This window comes from Chiloscyllium plagiosum, unplaced genomic scaffold (genome assembly GCF_037043375.1).
Source record: "Chiloscyllium plagiosum isolate Xiang-an unplaced genomic scaffold, Cpla_swu_hap1 HiC_scaffold_37, whole genome shotgun sequence".
Classification (NCBI taxonomy): Eukaryota; Metazoa; Chordata; class Chondrichthyes; order Orectolobiformes; family Hemiscylliidae; genus Chiloscyllium; species Chiloscyllium plagiosum.
Window position 1 is genome coordinate 25,279,901 of NW_028270175.1, and position 26,260 is coordinate 25,306,160.

Below are 26,260 nucleotides of genomic sequence, written 5' to 3' on the forward strand. Positions count from 1 at the left end.
TTTTTGGATCTGGAGAGACCAGACCACAGTTGAAGATGGTATATTATTATGGGGAGCAAGAATGATTATCCCGAGCAAAGGTTGCTGCCAGATTCTGGCTGAACTCCCCCAGGTCATCCAAGGGTTTACAAAATAAAAATATTGGCAAGAGGTTATGTCTGGTGGCAGGATTGGATGCAGGCATAGCTGCGATGGTGGGGTCATGATCATAGTGCTAAGAACACACATTACTGCCAGCAGCTCCCCCACATTCATTGGAAAGGTGGGTAAACCCTGGACTTGGTTACACGTTGACTATGCAGGTCCTTTCATGGGCTCAATGTTCTTAATCATTGTGAACTCTCACTCAAAGTAGTTAGAGTGCATAAGAGTTCATCTGTCAAACACGGGGATGACAATAGAAAAACTGCACACATCTTATGCAATACAAGGATTCCTGAAAATGTTGATCACAGATAACAGTCCATGGTTTACCAGCAGGGAATTTGAGTATTTCCGAAAGTGGAATGGTATCCAACATATAAGGACGGCTCCATACCAGCTATCTTTGAGTGGTTTGGCAGAAAGGGAAGTCTAAACTTTGAAGGCAGGTTTGAAGAAATGTAAGAAGGCAGCTCACCACCACAACCACCATCTCAAAGCAGTGAGGGATAGGCAACACACAGGCCTTGTCAGTGACTTTTGGATTCTGTAAACGAATGTTTTCTCAAATGGGAAATGAAGTGATGAATATTCAAATTTATAAACATAGTCATGAATGTTCACTTATACATTTCTAAGAGGGGAGGAATATTATGAAAATCAGATTCTATATTCCCTTGCTGGCCGGCTGGTTATCTGGTAGCTGACAGTTGGCTTGTAGGAAGCAGTGATCAGAGAAGAATACCGGCTTGATGTTGGTGGACCTGATCGAGAATGTTCGGGATGGCAAACAGGAAATCATCTGCAACTTGGCTGACAGCCCCTACAAATTGTCCATCTGCATCAATTCCGGCCAGAATGACCAGCCTAGATGTTGTCAGCAGCAGTGAGAGCAGTGGGAAGTGTTTCTGTACATAACCTCTGCTGTGGGGAGATACCCCGCTCCGCCACCACCTTAACCTCAGAGATGGTGAAGTTGCCTCCTCGCAGCAGAATGCCCAGATCGGAGGAACAGCAATTGTTTACCCATGACCAAACTGGAAGCCCATGAGCACGCAAACTTTCCCATTTCCTGTAGTTGTAGCTGCTGAGGTGTGGTACATTGCAGAATTAGGAGGTCTGCTTTGACATTGGCCAGGTGAGTCAATGTGGAAATACATCGCATAGTACACTTAACATTACGCAATCTTAAAACGCATTTTGAGATTTTATAAAATTACCTGTGTACCCAATATCTGTTAACCCACGGTCATGCCATGCATACGTAAACATTTACATACAGAGATCAGAATTTATCATTTATATATACAGGTCTGTACGTTTATCAATCATATGTCCATATATTTAGCTGAGGCGCCAGCGGAGCCCAAATGACTGCGTGGGCCCCCTGTTCTTCTTTAGGCAGGCAGATGTTACACGGTGGTCTTTCCCCACCGCACCTTGGTGGCAGCTGCCCCAAGCTTCAGCACGTCCTTCAACACACACTCCTGGACCTTAGAATTTGCCAGTCTGCAACACTCAGTCGAGGTCAACTCCTTCAGCTGGAAGATCAACAGGTTTCTGACCGCCCAGAGGGTGTCCTTCACTGAGTTGATGATCCTCCAGGCACAGTTGATGTTCGTCTCGGTGTGCGTCCTGGGGAACAGACCATAGAGCACGGAGTCCCGCGTCATGGCGCTGCTCGGGACGAACCTCGACAAACGCCACTGCATTCCTCTCCAGACTTCTTCTGCATAGACACATTCCAGAAGGAGATGTGAGACAGTCTCGTCCCCCCCGCAGCCGCTTCGAGGGCAGTGTGCGGTGCGGCTGAGAGTCTGGGCGTGCATAAAGGATCTCACAGGCAGAGCCCTTCTCACCACCAGCCAAGCCATGTCTTGGTGCTTGTTGGAAAGTTCTGGTGATGCGGCATTCTGCTAAATGGCTTTGACAGTCTGCTCAGGGAACCGCTCGATAGGATCCGCCCTCTCCTTTTCCCGAAGGGTCTCAAGGACACTATGTACTGACCACTTCCTGATGGACTTGTGGTCAAAGGTGGTTTTCTCCATGAAGGACAGGTGATACAGGACGGTCCAACTACTCGGAGCGTTCTGCGGCAGCGAGGCCAGGCCCATCCTTCGCAACACCGGGGACAGGTAGAACCTCAGTTCCTAGTGACACTTTGTGTTTGCGTACCGGGGATCCACGCACAGCTTGATGCAACCACACACAAAGGTGGCCATCAGGGTGAGGATGGCATTGGGTGTATTTTTTCCCCTGTTGCCCAGATCTTTACACATCGAGTCCCTTCAGACCCGGTCCATCTTTGACCTCTATTAATTGGAAGATGGCCCGGGTGACTGCAGTGGCACAGGGGAATAGCCAGACCTGTGTCACGTCCAACAGCAATGACAGTGCCTCACACCTGATGACCAGGTTTTTTCCTGTGATGGAGAGCGACCGTAGCTTCCATCTGCCCAGTTTCTGCCTCACTTTGCTGATACGCTCCTCCCAAGACATGGCGCACGCCCCAGACCCCCCGAACCAAATACCCAGCACCTTCAGGCGGTCGGTCCTGACGGTGAGGGGGATCAAGGATCGGTTGGCCCAGTTCCCAAAGAGCATGGCCTCGGTTTACCTTGGCCCCCGAGGCCCGTTCGAACTGGTCACATATGCACATGAGTCTGCGCAGGGACAGCGGATCCAAGCAGAAATCGGCGACGTCATCCGTGTACAGGGAGGCCTTAACTTGCAAGCCCCCGCTGCCAGGAATAGTCACCCCTCTCAGGCTCGCATCCTTCCTGATGGACTCGGCAAATGGCTATATGCAGCACACAACCAAGGCAGGAGAGAGAGGGCAGCCATGTCTGACTCCAGATTTGATTGGGAAGCTATCTGATTCCCACCCATTGATTGAGACTGCACTGACAATGTTGGTGTAGAGCCGTCTGATCCAATTGCAGATTCCCTCCCCAAAGCCCATTTTGGAGAGAACATCTCTCATATACATGTGTGATATCCTGTCTAAGGCTTTCTCCTGGTCCAGGCTGATCAGGCAGGTGTCCAACCCTATGTCCTGCACATAGGCGATTGTATCCCTGAGGAGTGCGAGACTCTCAGCGATCTTTCTGCCCGGTACAGCACAGGTTTGATCAGGGTGAATCACTGACCCCAGAGCAGACCTGACTCGGTTGGCAATTACCTTTGACAGAATTTTGTAATGCGCATTCAACAGTGAGATTAGTCTCCAATTTTTGAGTTCCTCCCTCTCCCCCTTCTGCTTGTAGATGAGGGTGATGATGCCTTTCCTCATGGATTCACTCATGGTACCTGCCTGAAGCATGCTGACATACACCTTCAGCAGATCCTGGCCAATCAAGTCCCACAGAGCGGAATAGAGCTCGACCGGTAAGCCGTCGCTTCTGGGAGTTTTATTCTTTTCGAAGGACTCGAGGGCCTTCGTCAGCTCGTCCAGAGATAGCGGCTGGTCCAGCCTCTCCCGTGTTCTGTCATCTAAGACCTCCGTGATAGAGGACAGGAACGACTGGGAGGCCGCGCTGTTGGTCAGCTTCGCATCATACAGACTGGCATAGAAGGATTTACTGATCCTCATGAGGTCAGCCTGAGATGACGTTATCGAGCCATCTTCTTCCTTCAGGCTGCTGAGCACAGAGCTCTCTTTGTGCACCTTCTGGAAGAAGAAACGTGAGCACGTCTCGTCCTGCTCCACCGAGCGGACACTGGACCGGAAGATTATCTTGGAGGCCTCCGAGGCAAAGAGCAAGGCTTGTTGGCCCTTCACCACCTCGAAATCCTCCGTGACATCGACCCCATCGTCTGCAGCAGGAACAGGTTCTGCACACTTTCCTGGAGCTGGGACTGTTTTCCCCGCCCCTCTCTCGCCTTCTTGAACTCCTTTGAAGATGAAGAACCTCTTGATGTTCCCTTTTACTATTTCCCACCAGTCCACTGGGGACTCAGAGGGGCTTCATGATTCTCCAAACTGCATAGTCCCTCTTGAGCTCCTCAATGTGTCCCAGGGTCAACAGCTTTGTGTTCAGCTTCTACGTTCCCTTACCAGCCCGCTGCTCGTCCTGTAGTTGACAGTTGGCCAGCGGGAGGCAGTGGTCAGAGAAGAACACTGGCTTGATGTCGGTGGATCTGTCTGAGAGCACTCGGGACACAAACAGGTAATCTATCCTTGAGCAGGTAATCTACCCATCTGCCCGTGACTAGGTGTATCTACGCTGTGCTCCCTCTGCAGGGGTGCTGAAGACGTCATGCAGCTTGGCATGTCCATCAGGGCTCTGGACATGGCGTCCAGTTTACTGTTCCGCACCCCCCCCCCCCCCCGCCGGATTGTCCATCTGCATCAATGATACATTTGAAGTCTCCGGCCAGAATGACCGGCCTGGATGTAGCCAGCAACAGTGGAAGCTGCTGCAGGACGGCCAACCATTCATTCTTACCCACTGGGGCATACACATTAATCAGTCTCAGGGGAGCATTCCTGTACATGATGTCGGTGACGAGGAGGCGCCTGCCCAACCATCTCCTTAAACTTGGAGATGGTGAAGTTGCCTCCTCGCAACAGGATACCCAGGCCGGACCAAACCGACGGCTCGTGGGTCCACAAGCTTGACCACCTCCTGTAGCTACTGAGTTGCGGTATCTCACACTCCTGCAGAAACAGGACGTCGGCTTTAACATTGGCTAGGAAGGCCATCGTAGAAACACATCGCGTAGCCGATTTGATGCTATGCACATTGATGCTGGTAACTCTTATCCCCATTTTAACAGTTTACGAGGTTACCAGTGTCCATTTGCTGCTGGTCTTGCCTCTCTGGGGTAGCTGTGTGCATCCCCGTGGTGATGGCAAACTGCTGGACCCTCCCAGAGCTGAGGTAGCTGTCCGGCTCCACGCTGGGACCATTTCTCCACTCTGGTGTCTTTAGGTCGGGCTCAGGGTCCGCACAGTCCAGTTCTCCATCTGACAGCGGGGCTGTCATAGGACCGCTGCGCCCAGTTACTTGGGCAGAAAATATCTACTGTTTGGAAACCACATCAGTCCAAGAGTACTCTCCTCACAAAGAAGGTCCAGTTGACCAGTGATCCTTCCTCCACCCTTTTCACAGTCACCCTGACTGTATTGCAGACCCCCTGGCCTGGGGTGCAGACACTAGCAGAAGCCATAGTTCTAGTTGGCTGGTCACTGAATTGGCATTAGGCCGAAGCCAACATTAAAAGAAAATCCATCAACTGCGACTCGGCTCAACTGACAATCCTCCAAATTCTTTCCTTCGTCATGATCCAATGAAGATCTCAAGGTGAAGCTTCTCAGCTCAGACTCATTCTGGAAAAAACCATGACATGACCATGATATCCCCCATGCCAGGTAAGTTTGAGATGTGTAGCAGCATTCTTCAGCCGTGCCTCATGAAGCTAAGCCCAGTTCCAATTTTGTTCGTACTCAAGGTCCTTTAGTGTCTTTACCATTCAACAAGCAATGACACAAACCTTATTTCCAAGCAGCAATGTAGGAAAGTTGCTACTAAGGTGAAACTATATTGTACTGTTGTCTCTACTCCAAGTTTCTTTGATGCATTATAATATATTCTATTTACATTGATTTTTTTTTTCTTTTAATTATGCATATTGCAATATTGACACGCTAACATACATAATTTAATATAGAGACTGCCTCTTTGTCGGCCATGTCAAACAGTCCCTCTTCAGTACATACATATATATTGTTCCCTGACTCACTTGACATTACATCAAAGACTGCATCAGTGCTGCATCCTGCACCCAGGCTGAACTGGAGCAGTTCACCGACCTGCCAACAACTTTCACCCTGTCCTCAAATTCACTTGGTCTATCTTGGACACCTCCCATCCCTTCCTTGACCTCTCCATTTCCGTCTCCAGTGACAGTTTACAGACTGACATTTACTACAAATCACAGACTCCCATAACTATTTGAACTCCACCTCCTCCCACCCTGTATCCTGCAAAAAAAACTCCATCCCATTTTCCCAATTCCTCTGTGTTCGTTGCATCTGCTTTGACAAGGAGACGTTCCACTCTAAAGCATCCCAGATGTCCATCTAATTTAAACAATGTGAACCCCCCCCCCCACCCCCGTCATCCAGACAGCAGCACCTCCATTTCCCGCTCCAATGCTCTAAACCTTCCTCCCTCCAAACGTAATAAAGACAGGGTCCCCCTTGTCCTCACTTTCCACCCCACTAATCTGCGGATCCAACATATCATCCTTAAACACTTTTGTCAACTCTAACTGGACCCAACCACCAAGAGCATCTTTCCCTCCCCATGATTCTCTGCCTTCTGCAAGAACCATTCCTTTCACCACTCCTTGGTTCATGCTACCCTCACCACTTCCCAGCCCCCCCCCAACCACTACCACAACTACCAAAGCCTCTGGTACCTTCCCCTGCAACCACAAAAGATGGAAAAGGTGGCACACCACCTCCCTCACCTCCATCCAGGGCCCCAAACAATGTTTCAACCTAGTTTACTCTATCTGATGCTTCCAGTGTGGTCTTCTCAACATCACTGAGACCAAATGTAAACTGAGGGCATGTTTCGCCATACATCTCAGCTGGTCTGTAAGGGCCAGCCTGATCTCCCGGTCACCACCCATTTCAATTTCCCTTCCCACTCCCTCTCCAACATGTCTATCCTCGGTCTCCTCCATTGCCACAATTGCCACACTGTGGCTCAGTGGTTAGCACTGCTGCCTCACAGTGCCAGGGACCCAGGTTCAATTCCAGCCTCAAGTGACTGTCTGTGTTGAGTTAGCACATTCTCCCCGTGTCTGCGTGGGTTTCTCCAGGTGCTCTGGTTTCCTCCCACAGTCCAAACATGCACAGGTTAGGTGAATTTGTCAAGCTAATTTGTCCCTTAGTGTACAGGAATGTGTAGGTTAGGTGCGTTAGTAGGAAATGTATAATAATAGGGTAAAGGAATGGGTCTGGGTGGGATACTCTTTGGAGGGTCAATATGAACTTGTTGGGCCAAATAACCTGTGTCCACACTGTAGGGATTCTATGATCTATCTAATAAATCAGACCACAAGTTGGAGGAACACCTCATCTTCCGCCTGGGCAGCCTACAGCCCGGAGGACTCAACATTAAGTTCTCCAATTTTCAAATAGCCTTCCCACCCATCCCCTGACTCCCTTTCCAGGCCTGTCTCCTCCCTTCCATTCCTCTAACTGACCCTTCCCTCCGGCTACCCACGAGATTCATTCCTCTTATCGACCAACCAGCTCATACCCACCACTTATATTCACCTGTCACTACCTCATCACTCCGCCCCTTTCCCCACCCATAACCCTTTTGCAACCGTCCCCCCACTCCTCATCTGCAGCTTCACTTACTCCCACCTTCATTACTGAAAAAGGGTTATATCCAAAGCATTGACTTCTCCACCTCCTAATGTTGCCTAGCTTGCTGTGTTCTTCCACCCTCCTGCTTGTCTACATTAGAATGTATAAAAGGCTGCATCACCTCTGTAGAAACCATTACAACACAGTAATGTTTAGTCCCAACTTTATTGTCTCCTTGTCAAAGCACTAATTCAAGCCTGCATTTGTTTCTATTTTGTATAATTTTGTATAAATGCAAACTGCTTAAATAAATATAATAATTGATGTAATATTACAAAAATATAAACCATAAGACCATAGAAAGTATGAACAGGAGGAGGCCATCAGTTCCTTGAGCCTGCTCCACCATTCAATAAAATCATGGCTGATTCAACATTCCTCTCACCCACTTTCCTGCCCTTTCACCATTACCCTTGATTCCTTACTGATCAAAAATCTATCTATTTCAGCCTTAAACATACCCAAGGACTCTGCCCCAACAGCTCTGTGGCAAGGATTTCCAAAAGCTCTCAACCCTGTGAGAGAAAAAAATTCTCCTCATCTCAGCCTTGTATTGGTGCTCCTTTATTCTGATGCTCTCTGCTCTTAGAATCTTCTATGAGGGGGAATCATCATCTCAGCATTTTTTTACCCTTTCAAGCCCCTTAAGAATTGTATATGTTCCAATGAGATCACCCTTCAACATTCTAAACTTCAGTAAGCATGGTCCTAACCTGTTTAATCTTTGCTTATAAGACCAGGATCCTTCCATACCAGGATCATGTTGGTGAACCTTCTCTAAACTGCTTCGAATGAAATTATATTTTTCCTTAAATAATGGGATCAAAACTGCTCACAGTACATCAGATGTAGTCTCACCAGCGCCTTGTACTGTTGCAGTAAAACTTCCCGACTCTTATACTCCAACCACCTTGAAATAAGGGCCAACATACCATTAGTCTTCCTGATAATGTGCTGCACCTGAGTGCTAGCTTTCTGTGTTTTGTGTAGAAGTATCCCCAAATCCCTTTGGGTTGCAGCTTTCTGTAGTTTCTCTCCATTCACAGAATGTTATGTTCTTTTTTTTCTCCTTCCAAATTGAACAACTGCCCATTTTCCCACATTATACTCAATTTGCCAACTTTTTGTCTACTTGTGTAACCTGCCAATATCTCTATGTAAACTGACTGTATCCCTTAAACTATCTGCCTTTCTACCTATTTTAGTGCCGTCTACAAATTTAATCATTCCCTTCCTCCGAGTCAGTAATATATATTGTAAACATTTGCAATCCCAGTACTGATCCCTATGGAACCCCACTGGTTGTGGATCACTCATCTGAAAAAGAACTGCTTATCCCTACTTGCTATTTCTGTTCCTGAGCCAATTTTCTATCTATGCCAATATACTGCCGCCAATATCATTGGATCTTATGACTTAATCTTTTGTGAGGTATTTTGTTGAACACCTTCCAAAAGTCCAAATGCAACACATCTATTGGTTCTCCTCTATCCACTCTGGTTGAGACTTCCTCAAAAAACTTTTGTTTTAAAAGCTTAGACACAATTCCCCTTTCACAAAAAACATGCTGACTCTGCTTGACTAGATTATGACTTTCTAAATGTTTTTCTATTACTTCCTTAATAATTAATTCTAATACTTTTCCAACAATAGATGTTCGGCTGATCAGCCTATAGTTACTTCCTTATGCCTCCCTTTTGAATAGGGGAGTTACATTAGCAGTTTTCCAGTTCTCTTGTACGTCTCCAGAATCCAATGATTTTTGGAAAATTACAAGCAATGCATCCACTCTCTCTGTAGCTACCTCTTTTAGGATCTTGGGATACAAGCCATCAGGACCAGGAGACTTATCTGCCCCCCTTATCTGCTTTCAGACCCATTAGTTTGTCTAATGCTGCTACTTTAGTGATAGTGGTGGTGATGGTACTTAATTCCTACCTCAAATTCTCTCATATTGATGGAATAATTGAAGTGTCTTCCACCATAAAGACTGATGCAGAATATCTGTTTCAGTCCTGTGTTATTTCTTTGTTCCCCAAAACCATTTCTCCAGAGTCATTTTGTAAACGGCATTTGTTCACTTTGACATTCTCTTACTTATATATTTTAAATAAGCTCTTTTTGTCAGTTTTTATATTCCTCACTAATTTGCCATTATAGTTTATTTTCTCTGTCTTTATTTTGTTTAGTCCTCCTTTGTTGGGTTCTGAATTTATCCCAGTCTTTCGTCTGCTTTAAATGCTTTTTCTTCCAACTTAATACTCTTTAACTTCCTTGGTTAACCATAATTGGTTTATCCCTCTCTTAAAATCTTTCCTCCTTACTGGGATAAATTTTTGGTGAGAGTCTGGAATAACCTCTCTAAATGGCTGCCACTGCTTACTTACTGTCATTCCTGCTCATCTATCCACTCTGTTCACTTTAGCTAAATCTATTCTCATTTCATTGTAATTCCCTTTATTTAAATTAAACACAGTTTCCCAACTCAAGTTTCTCACTCTTGAATTGAATATTAATTTCTATCATGTTTCTATCACCATTTCCTCAGAGATCTTTTACTGAGAAGTAATTTATTAAACCTGCCTCATTACCCATTACCAGATCCAAAAAGACCTGCTCCCTGGTTAGCATCAAAACATATTGCTGTAGGAAACTGTCCCTAATGTATTCTATGAATTCGTTGTCATAGCTACCTTTTCCAATTTGACTAACCTAATCAATATGAAGATTAAAATCACCCATAATTTTTGCTCTATTCTTTTTACACGCTTCTATTATTTGTTGCTTTATAATTTTTTGCATAGCTTCTCTTGTACATTACTACCAATGTCCTCTTGCTGTTTTCTACCTCCATCCAAATGGACTGTAAATCATCCAAGCCTAGATCATCTCTCACAATTGTTCTCATTTCATTGCTTATTAACAGTCCTACCTTACCACCTTTTCCATTCCTCCAAAAGCTCAAGTATCCCTGAATGTTAAGTTTCCAGTGTTGATCTCTATGTAACCACATTTCTGTAATGGCTATGAGGTCATATTAATTTACCTAAATTTAAGCATCAGTTTGTCTACCTTATTCCAAATGCTTCATGCATTAAGATACAAAGCTTTTAAGTTTGTTTTGTTATCGCATTTCCCTACACTTTTATGGTTCCTTGGTTCAATATGTTGTTTACACATTCTGTCCTTTCCTTTATTTCATGGTAACAATCAGCCCCCTCAATAATCTGCAGTCTTAACTTCTCCTATACCTTTGATTTTCTAATTTTCCATGCAACTAAACCATCCCCCACACTGTTTAGTTTAGAGCCTTGTCTACCCATGTTAGTTATGCGATTCACCAGAATGCATAGATGAATTGTCATATCGGAAATAATATAGGTAAATTACACAGTAGGAAACAGATATCCAAGGGTAAGCTGTATTTGTATGAATGGATATCCAGAAATAAATTACACAGAGAATAATGGACATTTGGGGTAATTTACACATTTTCTAAATTCTTTCATGGAATGTGGGCATGACTGGTTAGGCCTGCATTTATTATCATTCCCTGATTACCCTTAAGAAGATGGTGGTGAACCACTTTCTTAATCAGCTGTCGGCATTCCCACAATGCTGTTAGAAATGGAATTCCAGGACTTTGGCCCAGGGATGGTAAATGAACAACAATATAGTTCCAGTTTAGGATGGTGTGTGGCTTGGAGGGAAAGTTTTGGGTTCCTGTGTTCTCATGTATCTGCTGCCCTTGTCCTTCAAGGTTGTAAATAATAGAGTGGATTACGCAGCAAAACGTACATTTACACAGGAGGGGTAATTCGAACAGTGTTAAACACTAGAGAATGAGTTCCACAGAGCATGATGGGCACATATGCATGAATTACTCAGAGTAATGAACCATGCTGGTAAGTTATACATGAAGTATTGGGTACTGAAGTATGTATTTTTATGTGACTGCTTTTTGTGTCTGCAGAAGTGTATCTGTCAAGATGCTCATAGGTGACAACAACAGAAGTGAAATCTGAATAGGTCTTTTACTGATGAAATGGCTGATAGATAATGCAACGTTGGGGATGTCAGTCTCATTTAATAAAGTGAAATACAATATTGCATCTGCCTCATGTTGATTCTTTGCAGAAGGCAGTCTTTCTTTAGCTCTATTGTGTCTCCTCCCCCACTGTATGCTGCATATTTACATTATGTTATTAATATTTAATTAGTGCCCAGGAAGCAGCTACCCTAGAATATTTTTTATTTTAAGTTGATTGAGGAGAGAAAGCAGCATTACAATTGCTAGATTTTAGAGACAGAACTGCATTAAAATCTAAAGGTGTTGAGAGCCCCAGAAGCTGTTTTTTTAAAATAAACAATTGAAACGGGAATGCTGAAGACTTAATGCAGTTCATTGCGCCTGTGCACTGCACATCTGTATGAGCAGCAAATGATTCCACTGTTGCATTGATTGTCAGAGCCAGATATGTGGCTGTAAAATGCTGATGTCTTTTTTCAATAAAAGAGCTAAAGTTCTCCTCACTGACTGGAGGCATTAGATAAGGTCTGCGTGCTACAGTGCTTTTCTCCCATGGCCATGTTTGATGTGCTGTGAGATTGGAAGATGCTGCAGAGTGAGAGCTATGAAACTCAGAAGAATCGTAATGTGCTAACGTATTTAGAAAAGGATGCATCTGGGGTTGTGATGGATACATATGGAAGTGTTCAGAATGGGGGCTACCGCTCTACTATCTATGTAAGTTGCCTTGTTTATTCTGGTAATAATTATAATGATGCTAACTGCCCTGTTTCTCAGCCTTTGAAATAGACCTCGTGCAGACACAACTTTTGAATTGAAAAAGGTTGAGTTTACCTTCTGTATAAAATCAGCTGTAGTTTCGTAAATTTATTTCAATGCAACAACTTTGATTGTTTGAGAGGAAACGTAACAGATTCCCTCCAGTGCTGCTGTTGCAGTAATGTATTCAGTATGGCTCAGAAAAAAATTAGTTACATTTTACAGCTGTGTTTATGCTATATGATACTGATTTAACGTTTCACATTTATGGTTTAAAAAAACAGCTTTTTTAAAAATTGCAGTTAATTATGAGGAGACTCTCACTCCCCCTTCCCTAGCTCCCTGTAATTAAATTAATCAGCTACATGTGCTACGTAGTCAGCAATTTTCCATTGTTGCATGTAAAATATGCCTCTTCCTTTTCAAACAATGGCAATATTTCTGGCTGAGGCAGGGTAGCAGTCCATCTTGTCTAACATCAACTCAAATGCTGGAGAGATCTTTTTCACTTGATCCTCAGTCACAAGAATGTGAGGGCCCTCTAGGCATATGGATCAGTAGTAGGCCTCTTGCTTAGAAGCTGCTAGATTCAACTCCAACTCTAGACAGTTGAACATGGATTCTAGATTGACATTCCTGTGTCATATCGAAAGACTGCTGCACGATTTTGAAAATGCTGTCTTTCAACTCGGACATTGAACTGAGGTCTTGTTTGTTCTTTTTGATGAGCACTAAATATCTTACTATTGAAGCTGGGTAGGGGAGATCTCTCTGATATCCTGGCCAGTTTCTATGCCCCAATCACCATCGCTAAAAGCAAATTATTGAGATGTTATCATTCCTCAGTTTATGGGACTGGCTGTGTAAAAATTGCTGCTATTGCTCCCTACCTAAGCACATTGACAATGCTGCTAATCTATTTCATTGGCTGCAATGTGCTTTGGGGTTTACTGAGATTAAGAAAGGTATATATGTATCCCAAGGTACCTTTTGGATATAATAAACGAACTATCCCATCTCTTATAACCCAGTTGAGAAGATGGGTATGTGTTTCAGTAAGAGTACCCAGCTGGAGAATTTTACAACCGTGTCCAGTCTCATTTTAACATGGCTTTAACATGTAGTTTGCAACAACGTGGCATTGATTAGCAATCAACACCAGGAACCCTGACTTGTTTTGCTCCCCACTTGCCCATAACCACGGACAAAGAGTGTGTTGTCCATAACCACCCTGGTTTATAGGTAACAACACAGATTTTTATGGAGTCTGCGGTAAATTTTGTTGCAAAATCTGAATCCATTGCTTTGAGAATAGGGAAGGACTATAACCAAATACAATATGTTAGAAGGGGACCTAGTCTCCTCCAACCTAGTTAAAAATCTCACAACACCAGGTAGCTGACAAAGGAGCAGCGTTCTGAAAGCTTGTAATTCCAAATAATCCTGTTGGACTACAACCTGGTGTTGTGTGATTTTTAACTTTGTCCACCCCTATCAAACACAGGCACCTCCACATCATGTCCTCCAACCTAGTTTACTGTATCTGATGCTTCCAATGTGGTCTTCTCTATATTGGGGAGACCAAGTGTAAACTAATGGAATGTTTTGCCAAGCATCTTAGCTGGGACCTTGGGCTGACCTGACCTCCCAGTCCCCGCCCATTTTAATTCCCTTTCCCACTCCCTTTCCGACATGACCATCCTTGGCTGCCTCCATTACCATAGCAAATCAGACTGCAAATTAGAAAAAACAACGCCTCATCTTTTGCCTGGGCAGCCTACAGCCTGAAGGACTCAACATTGAGTTCTTCGATTTTAAATAACCTCCCATCCCATCATCTGACTCCCTTCCCAGCCCCTCCCTCTCCCTTCCATTCCTCTTATCGAACCTTCCTTCTAGCCACCAACCGGATTCATTCCTCCCATCGGCCAACCAAGTCTGTGTTCCTCTATCTCCAACTCACTACCCTGCCCCTCCCAATTCTCCCTTATCTGCAGCTCCCCTTGCACCCACTCCCCCTGCCCCCGTCTTGAAAGGTCACACCCGAAACATTGACTTCTCCACCTCCTGATGCTGCCTGGCTTGTTGTATTCTTGCATCCTCCTGTCTGTCTACCTTGGATTCCAACATCTGCAGTTCTTTTGTCCCTAACCTAGATCAGTTTGTGGCAGACCATGGCATTCAAAAGACAGGTGGGTTTCGAAGTAATGTAAATTACAAATATTGTTTCCTGAGCTAGTTTAATTGTTTAAGTATTTTGGAGAATGATTTTCCATATTGTTTCTCCTAAACTTCCACTTTTTAAAAAAAACCTGCCAGGCTATTAGTGTGCTGGAGGATGTTGTGAATTATGATATCCAAGGCATTATAACTGTATGGGTCATATTAGCGTGCCAGCTGCTCTTTTCTTGTCCATCAATTGTTTATATATTTGTATGTAACCAGATCCTCGGCACTTAACCTGTCTGCAAATCGAAGCCAAATCTTGGTTGTCTGTGCATGTAAACCTCTGTAATTGCCCAGTGCCACTAAATCAGTGATCACAATAACCATGTTGTAGTGGGAATGTGGTAATGGTGGGTTTGTGGTGCATTTGTAAAATTAGCATTTTAGGTGCAGATGTATATTGCTTTTTGTGATTGTAATGATTGATATCTGTGTTCAATGACTAATGCCTCTGCTTGCCCATGCTCAATGGTAATAACTGCATTCACTGCTTAGTGTACTGGTTCGCTAATTAATACTGTTGCTTACCATTTAAATCATGCTTGTTATATCGTCAATGGTCACTGGGCAATGACATTCTCACTTGTTAATCCTCATACTTTACTTATTTCTGTGTTCACTGGTTTAATGGCCAACATTTACTAGTTAATGCAAGGTCTCTATTTTCACTGATATGTTTTTGAGTTCATGTCTGTGTTGGTTGCTGTGTTAAGTGAATAACTCCAGCTCTGCTGTTATATTGTAGGGGGATGAGGATGATGAGGACTTGTGTATTAACTCCAACAGTGGTTACAGCCCTGACTGCAGAGGGAATTATTTCAGTGATGGGATAACAAAAATCGGTGAGAACCTTATTTGTGTCCTGCTTGTTACTGTGTCTTGATTCATATGTTTCACTTTCACCTCATGATTTTTTTTCTTTAGTCTCTATGCTTTTTAATTCTTTACATTATTATCATGAAAGCAATAAAAAGGTGGTTAAATCTGTGCATTTTTGTATCTCGGACAGAAAGGTGCCGCTTTTTCGTATACCCTAGTCGGTGTGCATGCTTGAAGCAAATCATGATTTATGACAGAAGCTTCCATTCCAGGCAGCCTGTGTCGTTTTTTTCTGGAAAATAGGAATTTCTATAAAAAGGAGCTCTCTGTGACCAGCAGGGTGTGCTAATATAGAGTTAGTTACGTCAAGCAAATTAATATTCACAAATTCTATTGCCAGTCCCACTGCAACATGGGAGAGAGCTGTGGTAAGTCTGGGAAAATAGAGGGTAAGCAGGGTAACGCCTGCAGAAGTTCACCACACATTTAAAAAACAATTTTGGACTTGTCATCACATCTCAAAATGTTTTACATACAAAGGAATTGCAGACCAACATGAGTATGCTCCATGAAGCCGAGTCTACCTGCCTTGAAGCCCTGCTCCTGAAGAAGGTATGGCATTGAGGGTGAGTTGGAGGTTTGGATTAGGAATTGGCTGGCTGGAAGAAGACAGAGGGTAGTAGTTGATGGTAAAGGTTCATCTTGGAGTGCAGTTACTAGCGGTGTTCCGCAAGGATCTGTTTTGGGACCATTGCTGTTTGTCATTTTTATAAATGACCTGGAGGAGGGGCTAGAAGGTTGGGTGAGCAAGTTTGCGGATGATACGAAAGTCGGTGGAGTTGTTGACAGTGAGGAAGGATGTGTCAGGTTACAGCGGGATATAGATAAGTTGCAGAGCTGGGCAGAAAGGTGGCAAATGGAGTTCAATGTAGGTGTGAGGTGATTCACTTTGGTAAGAGTAACAAAAAGACAGGGTACTGGGCTAATGGTCGGATACTTGGTAGTGTGGATGAGCAGAGCGATCTTGGTGTCCATGTACACAGATCTCTGAAAGTTGCCACCCAGGTAAATAGTGCGGTGAAGAAGGCATATGGCGTACTGGCTTTTATTGGTAGAGGAATTGAGTTCCGGAGTCCTGAGATCATGTTGCAGTTGTATAAGACTCTGGTGTGGCCGCGTCTGGAGTATTGTGTGCAGGTTTGGTCACCATACTATAGGAAGGATGTGGAGGCACTGGAACGGGTGCAGAGGAAGTTTACCAGGATGTTGCCTGGTGTGGTAGGAAGATCGTATGAGGAAAGGCTGAGGCACTTGGGGCTGTTTTCATTGGAGAAAAGAAGGTTTAGGGGTGACTTGATAGAGGTGTACAAGATGATTAGGGGTTTAGATAGGGTTGATCATGAGAACCTTTTTCCACATATGGAGTCAGCTATTACGAGGGGGCATAGCTTTAAATTAAGGGGTGGTAGGTATAGGACAGATGTTAGGGGTAGATTCTTTACTCAGCGAGTCGTGAGTTCATGGAATGCCCTGCCAGTAGCAGTGGTGGACTCTCCCTCTTTATGGGCATTTAAACGGGCATTGGATAGGCATATGGAGGATAGTGGGCTAGTGTAGGTTAGGTGGGCTTGGATCAGCGCAACATCGAGGGCCAAAGGGCCTGTACTGCGCTGTATTTTTCTATGTTCTAACCAACTCTGATGGATGGGCCACTGTGTCCAAACCTACCTCTCACAGTAGGTTCTGCTTTCCCTGCTCTCGACTGGCAATACCAAATGAGTGGCTAAAGGAAAAGGTAAAGGGTACGTTCAAGGTCGCCTTAAAGCACAGAAGCACTGTCGCCCCTGATACGGCAGCACGGTGGCTCAGTGGTTAGTACTGCAAGATTAGATCTCATGGAATACAGGGACAACTAGCCATTTGGATACAGAACTGGCTCAAAGGTAGAAGACAGAGGGTGGTGGTGGAGGGTTGTTTTTCAGGCTGGAGGCCTGTGACCGGTGAAGTGCCACAAGGATCAATGCTGGGTTCACTACTTTTTGTCATTTACATAAATGATTTGGTTGCGAGCATAAGAGGTACAGTTAGTAAATTTGCAGTTGACACCAAAATTGGAGGTGTAGTGGACAGCGAAGAGGGTTACCTCAGATTACAACAGAATCTGGACCAGATGGGCCAATGGGCTGAGAAGTAGCAGATGGAGTTTAATTCAGATAATTGCGAGGTGCTGCATATTGGGAAAGCAAATCTTAGCAGGACTTCTACACTTAATGGTAAGGTCTTTGGGAGTGTTGGTGAACCAAGTGATTGTGGGCGGCACGGTGGCACAGTGGTTAGCACTGCTGCCTCACAGTGCCAGAGACCCGGGTTCAATTCCCGCCTCAGGCGACTGTGTGGAGTTTGCACGTTCTCCCTGTGTCGGCATGGGTTTCCTCCGGGTGCTCCGGTTTCATCCCACAGTCCAAAAGATGTGCAGGTCAGGTGAATTGGCCAGGGTAAATTGCCCGTAGTGTTAGGTAAGGGGTAAATGTAGGGGTATGAGTGGGTTGCGCTTCGGCGGGGCGGTGTGGATTTGTTGGGCCGAAGGGCCTGTTTCCACACTGTAATGTAATGTAAAAAAAGAGACCTTGGAGTGCAGGTTCATAGCTCCTTGAAAGTGGAATCGCAGGTAGGTAGGATAGTGAAGAAGGCGTTTGGTCTGCTTTCCTTTATTGGTTAGTGTATTGAGTACAGGAGTTGGGAGTTCATGTTGCAGCTGTACAGGGGATTGGTTAGGCCACTGTTGGAATAGTGCGTGCAATTCTGGTCTCCTTCCTATCGTAAAGATGTTGTGAAACTTGAAAGGGTTCAGAAAAGATTTACAAGCATGTTGCCAGGGTTGGAGGATTTGAGGTATAGGGAGAGGCTGAACAGGCTGGGGCTGTTTTCCCTGGACCGTTGGAGGTTGAGGGGTGACCTTATAGAGGTTTACAAAATTATATGGGGCATGGATAGGATAAATAGACAAAGTCTTTTCCTTGGGGTCAGGGAGTCCAGAACTAGAGGGCATAGGTTTAGGGTGAGAGGGGAAAGATATAAAAGAGACCTACGGGACAACTTTTTCACGCAGAGCGTGGTACTTGTATGGAATGAGCTGCCAGAGGAAGTGGTGGAGGCTGGTACAATTGCAACATTTAAGAGGCATTTGGATGGGTATATGAATAGGAAGGGTTTGGAGGGATATGGGCCAGGTGCTGGCAGGTGGGACTAGATTGGGTTGGGATATCTGGTTGGACCGAAGGGTCTGTTTCCATGCTGTACATCTCTATGACTCTATGCTGCCTCACAGCACCAGGGTCATAGGTTCAATTCCAGCCTCGGGCGACTGTGTGGAGTTTGCGCATTCTCCCCGTGTCTGCATGGGTTCCTCCCGGTGCTCTGGTTTCCTCCCACAATCCAAAGATGTGCAGGTCAGGTGAATTGGCCATGCTAAATTGCCCATAGTGTTAGGTGCATTAGTCAGAGGGAAATGGGTCTGGGTTGGTTACTCTTTGGAAGGTCGGTGTGGACTTGTTGGGCTGAAGGGCCTGTTTCCACACTGTAGGGACTCTCATCTCATCTAATCAGAAAGGTGCTGACTATTTGGTCTGGCACCTCCTGAACCATCATGGTTCAAGCCCCTTCAATTGAGACTCACTGAGTTGACTCCAAGGTGGAATGGCGAAGGAAAGAGAAGAAATCACCCTGAGCTGTGGCATCTACTTCCCCAAACAACAACATGCCCCACTACAGAATAACAAATGGATTCAAAGGTGGGATGCTTGGTCATCTGAACATTAGTCTAGCCTGATAGATATCATACTCAGTTTAGAGGGACCTCCACCAACAGAGATGGAGAGATCTTATTCGCTGAGCAAGAAGCAAAATTTAGAATAGAACAGCATAAAGCAATGTGTTTGAGTGGCCTTGTCTATATTCCATTGCCATCTTTACCCAGTAAATGTTTTTAATTCTGAAGGGTATGCTTTAAGTCTCACTGTGGGATCTGAGTGAAGTCTAACTGACACCGTTATGTTGCACTGAGGGGGTGCTGCATTTTCAGTCATGACCATCTTTAGATTAGACAGTTTCAGATGGATGTTAAACATTCTTCAGCACTATTCAAAGGAGAGCAGGGAGTTCTCCCAGTGTCCTGACTAACATTCCTCCCTTTAACACCATAATAGTGATTCAAATTATTGCTATTATGGGATCTTTTCATGTGCAAAATGACTGCCAATTTTATTTGAACAACACAAGTAAATTAGTGTATCTGAAGCTGCTTGAGGTATTTCTGACTGATCTGATACACATGAGGGAAAGTACATCATTGGCTCAGAGTATAGTCCAGTTTTATGGGATTCACATTTGATGTTTTCTGGATGTTTTCTTGTTTGGTCAAACTGGAGCTTTTGCCCATTCTTGTTACAAACCTAACAACAATATCTTATATTTTCATGGCTTACAAAACATCTCTCAATGCTCCCAAGTTCAGGCTGATCAGCCCAAGTGAGTTCAAGTGGGGATAACAGAACTCGGGTGGTTTGAGATGGTGGTGGAGTAGGACCCTTCAACCAGACCTTCTCCATCCTTTCTGTTTATTTCCCATTTCCTACTCTTTTATCCCCTTTTTCTCTTTCTTTTTCGCATTTTTAGTGCTTTCCCCTTCTTGGTGCTTGTCTCCACCGTGGCAGGTCTCTGCCTGGTCTCAGTAGGTCCCAGCCTGGTGTCTCAGCAGTTCATGGTGGGTCCCAGCTTGGTGTCTCAGAAGCTCATGGTGGGTCCTGGCCTGGTGTCTCAGCAGCTCATGGTGGGTCCCAGCTGGTGTCTCAACAGCTCGTGGTGGGTCCCGGCCTGGTGTCTCAGCAGCTCGTGGTGGGTCTCGGCCTGGTGTCTCAGCAGCTCATGGCAGGTCCTGGCCTGGTCTCTCAGCAGCTCGTGGTGGGTCCCGGCCTGGTGTCTCAGCAGCTAATTGTGGGTCCTGGCCTGGTCTCTCAGCAGCTCATGGTGGGTCCTGGCCTGATCTCTCGGTGGCTCATTGTGTGTCCTGACCTGGTCTATCTGCAGTCTGTGGGGTGGGTCCCAGACTGGTCTCTCAGCGGCTCGTGGTGGGTCTCGGTGGTTCGTGGGGTGGGTCCCAGCCTGGTGTCTCAGCGTTTCGTGGGATGGGTCCCAGCCTGGTCTCTCAGCAGTTTGTGGCGGGTCATGGCCAGTCTCTCATCAACTCAGTGTGTCCCAGACTGGTCTCCTGGTGGCTTGTGGCAGGCCCTGCTTTGTACCCAAGTTGTTTTGTACCTAGGTACCTTGGTATCTAAGATGGCGCCATGTGTGATGACATTATAGACTTTTCACTGTGCTCCTGTATGTCCGTACTTGAGTATATGTGACAATAAAATTTGAGGAGAAACCTTTTCACCCAGAGAGTGGTGAGTGTGTGGAATGCTCTGCCCCAGAAGGCTGTGGAGGCCAAGTCTCTGGATACTTTCAAGAAAGGGTTGGATAGAGCTCTTAAGGATAGTGGAATCAAGGGTTATGGGGATAAAGCAGGAACAGGATACTGATTGAGGATGATCAGCCATGATCATAATGAATGGTGGTGCTGGCTCGAAGGACAGAATGGCCTACTCCTGCACCTATTGTCTATTGTCTATAAAATCTGAAATTTAAATCTAGATGACAATGAAAGATGCATTGAAATAGATCAGTTAAAATGAGCTTGAAGGTGCAGTGAGATATTATATGAGAGACTGAGTTTTAGAGACATTTCCAATATATAGGGAAAAGATGGCTGAATGTGATGCCACTGATGTAGTTGAGGGAGCAGTAACTGCACAGTAAGCTAGAGATAGAATATTGGAGGGTGCAGGGAGAATATAGCAGTTGAGAAAGTTGTAATAGGGAGAAGACGGGATAAACCTGCAAGGAACTTTGAAGTTGAGGACTTTGAAGTCAGTATGATCAAGGCATGTGGAGCCAAAGGAGGTTAGCCAGTATAGAGTTGGTGGAATGCAGGACTTTGTGAAAGTGAAGCTCTGGATCAAAGAGAGTTAATGGAGGATAGAGCCGAGGAGGTTGGCAAAAAGGATTATGGAAGAGTTGACTCTATTGAGGACATAGGCTCAAGTGAGGGATTAAGTACTTTGGGGATGAGATGGGAAAGTGTGAAAGTCGAAGATCTTGTGATGGTCTGGATGTGGGGCCCAAGCATGCAAGTCAAAGAGTGTAGTGCTGGAAAAGTGCAGCCGGTCAGACAGCCTCTGAGAAGCAGGAGAGTCAACGTTTCGAGCATAAGCTCTTCATCAGGAATCTTCGACTCTGACCTTCAGCATCTGCAGTCCTCACTTTCTCCAAGCATGGAAGTGCCAAATAGCTACACGTCTTAAATTAGTTAAGTTCCAAAGATATGATTTATAAATCCCATGGGATGCTAATAAATCATCAAGAATACCATGGTAATACTGTTGGAGCATTGTCACCTGAGACTGATGGCTGGATTCTGAAAAGTACTGGCCAGATATTTCTTAGCAGTCAGTGTGGCCATGTGCCTAGTGCCTAACTTACATTAATCAGCTGATAAGGAGCACACATTAATATGTATCTCACTATGACTTCCTTCATTTGCAGATTTTGTGCTTGTTTGGGAAGTGAAAAAGAAAAAGTCAAAAAGGCAGAAAGTGAGGTCCACATATCAGGAAATGGAAAGAGAAGAGAAAGATACAGCAAAAATAAACTTATTCAACAAACATGAAAAATGGAGAAACAAATTTGTGAAGAATTTACAGAATGCAGGGCTCTTGATGGAGAAGGTGAGGGAATTCCTACCTGCAAGCAAAATTCTGTTCCCACAAAAGTAAATTGTATTCTGTCAGAAGATTAACAGCAATACTCTAATTCTGGGTTGTTCAGCCCAAGGGGCCAATCTAAATTACTTCCTGATTTCAAACTGCTGAAGGAGTACAAGCAACCACATTTAGAGTGGAAGGAGGCCATTCAGTCCTTTGAGTCTGCTCTGTTATTTGATTCGGCCATGGTTGATTTGATTACTGCATATTCCTGCCGACCCCCAATAGCATTTGACCTCCTTGCATATCAGGAATCTATCTATCTCTGCCCTTCGAAATGTTCAGAAAGTTGGTTTCCACCATCTTTTGAGCAAGCAAGTGCCAAAGATTCATGATCCCAAGTGACAACAAAAACACATCTTTAAGTTAAAGGGGTGACCCTTTATTTTTAACTAGTGACCCCTTGTCCTTGATTCTCCCACAAGGAAAGACATTCTTTCCAGGTGATTGCTGTCAAGACACCTCCAAATCTAATACTTTGAATATATTGAGTATCTAATACCCTGATACCTTCGAATTTATAAAAACCTTTTCTCAAAAGAATCCCAACAGCAGAACTATCTGATCTCTCAGTGATGAATAAAGTAAACTTATGACTGTGTCACCAAAATTCAGGACAGGGAATGCAGCATTGCCAAGAGTTGAAGATGCATGCAATCCCATTCTATGACCGACCAGATTGCTCTTAATTAAGGTTGCGAATCTAGTTCAAAAGATATCTATAGAGACTCAATTTGCAGTAACTTGTGCTAAATAAAACTTAATGCTTAGGATTTGTTGTACTTTGGGTTTTTATTTCTAGATAGATTATATGGACCATTTAATAAAAAGTGCAGTCATCTGGTAGGAGTTTAAGTAGGACACTCAAGCAAGTCCTTGATACTTTCTTCAGTAAGCTACTTGCAAATTATTGGATGAACTAAATCATCTCACATCCAGATGGGCTGAAGTGCTCAAAAAAGATGGGCTGGAAAAAATCCGATTCTCCATCCCACACTCTCCTGAAGTGATCAATAAGCACAGGTCAGAGGTTTAAAGTAAATGGTAAAGAACTAGAGGGAAAATGAAAAATACTTTCTCACACAGTTGGAAGCACAACGAATTGAAAATGTGGTTGAATCAGTAATTTTCAAAAGGCAAATAGATATGTTCATGAAGAGAACTAATTTACAAAAAAAAGAGAAAAGCTGAGTTATGGAACTAAATTGGATAGTTCTTTCAAAGATCCAACAGAGATATATGGTGCCAAATGGCTACCTCCTGTGCTGTCCAAGTCTAATATTCAGTTCAATAATTCTGAGCATAACTTCCATTGAAATGTAAATTGTCAACTTTACCCTTATATTATCCACATGCCTGGCCCAAGGTGTGTTACTGTGACAGGGTTTGATGTGTGCCACCCATCTGGAAACAGTTGTGAATGTTCTATGATGGGGTATCTGTGTGTGATATGTAAATATCTAAGGGAACATGATGCGTGGTGTTTTACATACCTGAGCTCCTATCCATGTGGTTAATACATTATTGGTATCTCAATGTAATTTTTTTCCCAGGATATAACGGTCAGTGAGAAGAAGAGTATTCATTATCTGAAACTGAGTGCATCCTGGGATGTGCTGGTGTATTACGCTGAAGAGTTGTCACTGAGGGCTCCCCTGCAGGTGTGTACGGTGACGTTTATATCCCAAAAGTACTTTTAATTGCCAACATTCACAGAGGCATTTTATAAGAACACAGTGGGATCTAGAAATGAATCATACAGACCAGAAAATTGCCAAATTTAACCATAGATGAAATTGAGTTTGTTGATCATGCAAAAGAAAGTCATTTATGAAAATCAATTAATATGCCTGCTAAAAACAGCAGATGGAGTTTTTTAATCTATTTTTTAAAATTTATCTATTCTCACCCAACTGTGTCAAATGCATTAGTTATAGTTCCCAAGCTGTATACTCTCCAAGTCTCTCGCCTCGAGAACCCCTTTCATTTCCATCACTTTGTGCCAGCTACCTCTGGCTTTTGTTTGGCACTCACTCTTCTGTTTGGCTTGTTTCCATTGTCCAGCTGCTGCATTATGTTTGCTTTCTGTGTGCATCTTGGCTGAGTCACCAGCTCAACCTTTTTTTATTATATTCACAGGCACAGCCCAACCCCTGCATGAATATGTCCGAGGCAATTCTGGGAAAGCTCAGTATCCCCAACATGATGACCGAGTATGTTCCCAACAGACCAGTGGATTACTACACCTGCCCCTTTCGTAAATCCAAACTGGACAAGTAAGTCATCAGCAACGCAGAGGGATGCTATGTGTTTGGGGGAATTACTATGTGTTGATGTCTGTGTACGTTGTGTAGCCTGAGGTGAAGAGGGAAACTGGAGGTGAGAGGTGGAATTCATTTATTGATTGCAGCAGCAAATAAGGTTTCTAAAGTCTTATCAGTCAAAGATTTATCAGTATAGCTCCACTTCCAGTGTCAAAGGAGAGTATTCTTGAGGTTATTACTTTGCTAGGTGTCCACTCTGTAATGCTACTATATTTCTCTTTGTAATGTACCTGTGACTCCCACAGGGTCGTAGATGGCTATAGAATTATCACCTGGATTTGAAACTTGGAATGAGCTGCTAATCTCAGACATGCTATTGTGGAGAGAAGCCAAGTGGAGTGTTACCACTTTTCTCCTAGAGATAGAGCCCATCCAAGTACACTCTTTGATATATCAGTGACTGGCTCTGGAGCAGCTTAGGTAAATTTTTAGCAATGGAATCAGCGTCATTTATGCACAACAGAGGCCATTCAGCTCATCGTGTCTGTGTATGCTGAATGAGATCCATCCAGCTTAATCCCAGTTTCCAGCTTTTGGTTTACAGCCCTGTTGGTTACACGTCTCAAATGTGTGTTCAAGTATTCTTTAAATGCGTCGTGTGTCTCTGCCTCAGTGAATTCCAGTCCTCCTGAGCTAACAAAAACTATCTCCTCAACTCTCTCTAACAATTACCTGAAATATAATCACCTGATTATATTCGCCCTGCAAAAGGAAATTGTTCCTGCTTTTTTACACTTTCTACATACCTTTCATTCACCTCAATGGAAGCGAGGCCGTAATAAGGACAAAAACATAGAGATTGACTTTCAACCTTTTACTGTTTAGGCCCGTTTTTATATTACATTTTGACAAAGAGAATGTCCTTTGGTAGTTTTGAAAAGTGTGCTCACTGACATCTATAGAATAGCAATTTATTGTTACGTATATTTTTACAAAAAACTGTGAAAAGTTTTATAAGTGACCATATCACAGTGCTTAAATTAATGACAGAAGTCATAAATAAGTAGGAAAAAAAGGTAAAAGTTCATCACAGTTCAATTGACAGCGCCTGGATTTGGCATACACTGGAAAACAGGGCTGAAACTGCCCTACCACACCAAGATGAGACCTCTATGCTGGGCCATTGGAAGACCTGGAAGCTGCCTTCAAAACCAAGATGAGACCTCCACCCCAGACATGACCTCCACGCTAGGGCTAGACTTTCATGCCAGGCTGTGGAATACCCAGAACCCGCCGAGAAATACCTGCATGCTGGGAAAAGACCACCAGACTGAGACTGCCCCTCCTGGACTAGACCTCCACACTGGGAGACCACCCCACCAGGCACTGGGCTGCCAGTAGCCACCTAGTCATTGGGCTTGGGCTGGAAGGAAGCACCTTCTCCCAAAGTTGTCAAAAGTAGGTTAGGTACGATAATAAATGGAAACATTAAAAATAGCATAGAAAGAAAGAAAAAGTAGTAGTCAAGCTCTGAGCTCCTGGGCTGAGGAACGTGCACATTGTGCTGTTATTTCACTGCCACGTTAGAGTACTATTTATGCACTGTATGGCATAAATTCTCTTCCCCAGAGAGATTCAAGACGATGTAGCAGAGTTATCCCCAAGTGAGAGGATAAAAAGGGAACCTGATTGATACTATCAGATGATTCTGCACATTTGAAGGCCACAAGAGCTGAGAAAACAGTTCTGGTCACTTTGGATGCTGTTGATG

General features: G+C 44.2%; 1 protein-coding gene across 3 annotated transcripts in view; it reads left to right on the forward strand.

Moving 5' to 3' along the window:
• The first annotated feature begins 11,945 nt into the window (after nt 1-11,945).
• Nucleotides 11,946-26,260, forward strand: part of ano11 (anoctamin 11) — a 49,122-nt gene continuing 34,807 nt past the window's right edge. For 2 of the 3 annotated variants that reach the window (XM_043675747.2, XM_087980480.1), the window contains exons 1-5: nt 11,946-12,278; nt 15,292-15,388; nt 22,008-22,189; nt 23,779-23,886; nt 24,365-24,501. In XM_043675747.2, the coding sequence (XP_043531682.1) occupies nt 12,147-12,278; nt 15,292-15,388; nt 22,008-22,189; nt 23,779-23,886; nt 24,365-24,501 (656 nt within the window). In that variant the 5' untranslated portion in view covers nt 11,946-12,146. Of the gene's footprint in view, nt 12,279-15,291; nt 15,389-15,838; nt 15,978-22,007; nt 22,190-23,778; nt 23,887-24,364; nt 24,502-26,260 lie in introns of those variants that run through there. The other variant, XM_087980481.1, reaches the window with a different exon arrangement.